This window comes from Apium graveolens, chromosome 3 (genome assembly GCF_009905375.1).
Source record: "Apium graveolens cultivar Ventura chromosome 3, ASM990537v1, whole genome shotgun sequence".
NCBI classification, from domain to species: Eukaryota; Viridiplantae; Streptophyta; class Magnoliopsida; order Apiales; family Apiaceae; genus Apium; species Apium graveolens.
Genome location: NC_133649.1, coordinates 41,383,572 through 41,387,500, shown reverse-complemented (window position 1 = coordinate 41,387,500; position 3,929 = coordinate 41,383,572). Strand labels below are relative to the sequence as shown.

The 3,929-nt window shown below is 34.7% G+C and overlaps 1 protein-coding gene across 1 annotated transcript; it reads left to right on the top strand.

Moving 5' to 3' along the window:
* The first annotated feature begins 3,007 nt into the window (after positions 1–3,007).
* LOC141714162 (secreted RxLR effector protein 161-like) lies at positions 3,008–3,529 on the top strand. The gene has a single exon (XM_074517695.1). It carries the CDS (start codon positions 3,008–3,010, stop codon positions 3,527–3,529), a length of 522 nt encoding a protein of 173 aa, XP_074373796.1.
* Positions 3,530–3,929: the final 400 nt, after the last annotated feature.

The window sequence follows — 3,929 nt, the reverse complement described above, 5'->3', positions numbered from 1 at the left end:
AAGGGAAAAGAAAAAGATTCTTCTGCTGGAGGCACAGGGAAGGCTGATGATGTCTACTATAGTGGAGAACAGGATGACTTTGATATTTTTGACATTCCCACTGAACCAGTCTTGGAAGATAAAGATGGTTTCTTTAAAGCTGAGGAGGAAAGTGATTTTGGAGAATGGGAAGAAGAAGCTCAAGTGGATCCTGTTTTTGAGAAAGAGTTTCAGCAGCAGCAGTCAGAGTTGAAAAGAAAAAGAAGCTGAACTCAAAAAGGTATCCCAGATCATTGATATGAGGAAAAACATTGAACGAACAGAAACTCTTCAAAAGCAACGTCTTCATGACATTAAAGCTAAAGAAAGGAGAAGAGATGTCAAGCTGAAGATTGGTGAAAAATGGGATGAAGCTAGGAGAGTACTTGATATGCCTCGGCTGAGCACAAACAATGATAGGCAGTTTCTACATCTTCTTGACAAGTTGGAGATCTCTAATCCAAACAATGACGTGTACATGAATGCTATCAAGACTGAAGTCTCAAGGATCACAACTGCCTTTGAGAGATCTCTAAATGAAATGAGCATATTTGTATATTGTCAGAGCGAAGGATCTTTCAAGGTATCACTTCATCTGTTTGAGAATCGTTCTTTATCAGAGATTTGGGTTCTTCTCAACAAAGTCAAAAGAAGCTCAGAATTGAATGAAGTTCTTCGAGAAAGGCTCAAAGAGTTTTCCAGCAGGGCTAGTCCTCAAGTGGTCAACAATCCTCATCAGGTACAATCAGTTCAAGAATAAGCTAAAGTCAGTTGGAGTTCAACCAGTCAGACCAGCCAGCTTCACTTCTGAAAAGGATCGTGTCTTTGACAAGGAGTTGCTTCAAGATTTGGAAGAAGGTGAATTCGGAAGGGAAGACAACTGAATTCAATTAGCTCAAAACTTAATGTAATATGATTAGAGCTTTATGAATCAAGATAGACTAATGTAGTTATATGTTCAGTCTAGAGGAACATCTATCTTGTATTCACTTGTAAATTTCTTTTGGAATCTGGAAAATGTTAAATATAATCCAGAACTTTTCTGCTATTTACTTTGCATTACTGTTTATATCTTTTTCTTATTTGTTAGTTGAGTTATCCTCTAGGTATTTGTTGTTATTGTCTAACAAACAAATAGGGGGAGATTGAAAAGCATATGTCATAGCCTATTTGTTTATTCGAGGATTTAACTCAACTCAAATAAGGATGTAACAAGTAAATAGTGGTTCTATCGTCTGAGAGATCTCTCAAAGTAACATATGTCAAAGGATTAAGTAACATTGTTCATCTACAGACTTGAGGACTTAATTCACTGGAAGAAGCTCAAGAAATTGATCAAGCCTCCGTGATATAAATCAAGATTGTGGATTTAATCAAGTGATAGAGATCTCGTCAGGGTATCAACTAATTACAGGGATTTAATCTGAATAAAATCAAGACATGAAGAAACATCACAGAAGTTAGTCATTCATGAACCAGACAGTACATCGAGTGTCAACATTGAAGTGGTGAAATGGATTCATGATTTTCAGAAGATTGTCAGAAGAATGGTTGTTGTTCAAGAATAGTATTAATTCTCTATTTATTAATTAAGTCGTATAATTTAATTAAGAAAATAAATTATATCTGCAAAGATTAATTTATTGATTAATTGGATTAATTGATTAATTAATTCTGAATTAATATTATGGTTTTTCAGAATTGATTTTGAATTTAAATTCAAAATTAATTCAGCAAGTCAATCTTTTGTATTAGTATGACAATCGGTATGACAATCAATAGTCATACCGAAAGTCATGCCAGTTCATTTAGATTGTCTTGCCGAAAGTCATGCCAGTTCATAGATTGTCCTACCGAAAGTTCTACCAGTTAAAAGGATTGTCTTGCTGAGCTAACATAATTGTCTTGCCAGTTAAATCAAGGATTGATTTAATATAAAAGCAGCAGCTGATTTTCAATAGACAGAGCATTGAATATCAAATATACAGAAGAACACAGAACCAAGAAAACAGCAGAGAACTTATTACAATTTCTCAGATCATTAATTTCTAGTATTCATTGTTAAATCTAAACCAGTAGAAATCCTTTTCTTGTTCTTGTGTAACTATCTAGCGGATCAAAATCCCTAGAACTTAATCTCAAATTGCTTTTAGCATTTGATCCTTTTTATTTCAAAAATAGAAAAAGTTCATGTCGAATTTATTCTAGATTTGGAATAATTTATTTGAGATTAATCCCTTATAAACGATACCGTTGTTGTAACACCTTTCAAGTTTAATAATAGTTTTATTTAACTTGAACTTTGTTTCACTTTTTTATTCCGCATTTTATTCGATTAAACGGTATTGTTTGTATTCAACCCCCCTTCTACAAACATATTGAGACCTAACATAAGGCCCGACTAGTAGCCCAGGGATTCTCTCAAAGACCTGGTTTTGATTACCAGGAAATATACTCTCCTGTGATGGATGGAGTTACTTTTCATTTTCTAATGGGTATGGCTTGTATGGAAAAACTGAAAACACATTTGATGGACGTTGTGACAGCATACCTATATAGATCACTTGATAGTGATATTTATATGAAAATTCCTGAAGGGTTAAATATTGAGGACACTAAGCCTCGACATTTATATTCTGTTAAATTATAACGATCATTGTAGGGTTTGAAACAATCTGGTCGTATGTGGTACAACAGGCTTAGTGAATACTTATTGAATGATGGATATGTTAATAATCAAGTGTGTCCTTGCATTTTTATTAAACAATCATCAACTGGTTTTGTTATTATTGTTGTATATATGGATGATTTGAATATTATCGGTACTACTGAAGATATTACTAATGCTGCTAACTATTTGAAAAATGAGTTTGAAATGAAAGATCTTGGAAGGACAAGATTTTGTTTAGGTATACAGGTGGAGCACTTATCTTCAGGAATATTTGTTCATCAATCAAAATACACTGAAAAGATTCTTGATCGGTTCTACATGGACAAAACTCATCCACTAACCACACCAATTGTTGTTCGATCACTCGAGGTTGAAAATGATCCTTTCCGTCCTAAAAAACTAGATGAAGAGACTCTTAGACCTGAAGTTCCATATCTCAGTGCAATTGGCGCTCTCATGTATCTTGCAAACAACACACGACCTGATATTGCATTTGCGGTGAACCTGTTGGCAAAATTTAGTTCTGACCCTACTAAAAGGCATTGGGATGGAATAAAATATATATACAGATATCTTCGAGGGACAATCGATCTTGGACTATTCTTCCCAAATAATTCAAGATCACGGCTAGTTGGATATGCAGATGCTGGATACATGTCAGATCCTCATTTTGGGCGATCACAAACAGGTTACCTATTTACATATTGTGATACTGCTATCTCTTGGAAGTCTACAAAACAGACTATGGCTGCAACTTCATCAAACCACGCAGAGTTACTAGAAATTCATGAAGCAAGCAGAGAATGTATGTGGCTAAGGTCGGTCATTCAACATATTTGAGAATCATGTGGATTATCAAGTATTTCAGATAGTCCTACAGTTTTATTCGAGGATAACTCGGCCTGCATCAAACAACTTAAGGAAAGATATATTATATGGGATCGAACAAAACACATATTGCAAAAATTCTTCTACACTCATGAACTTCAAGAAAATGGTGAAATTGATATTCAACAAGTTCGCTCATGCAATAATCTGGCGGATATACTTACAAACTCACTCCCTACATCAACATTTGAGAAGCTGAGAAATAATATCGGTATGCGGAGGTTAAAAAGTTTGCTACATCAAAATGTCAAAATGTGAGACATTTTATTCAGGGGGAGGCTGTACTCTTTTTCCTTCGTCAAGGATTTTATCCCACTGGGTTTTTCCTTGCAAGGTTTTAACGAGGCAGCCA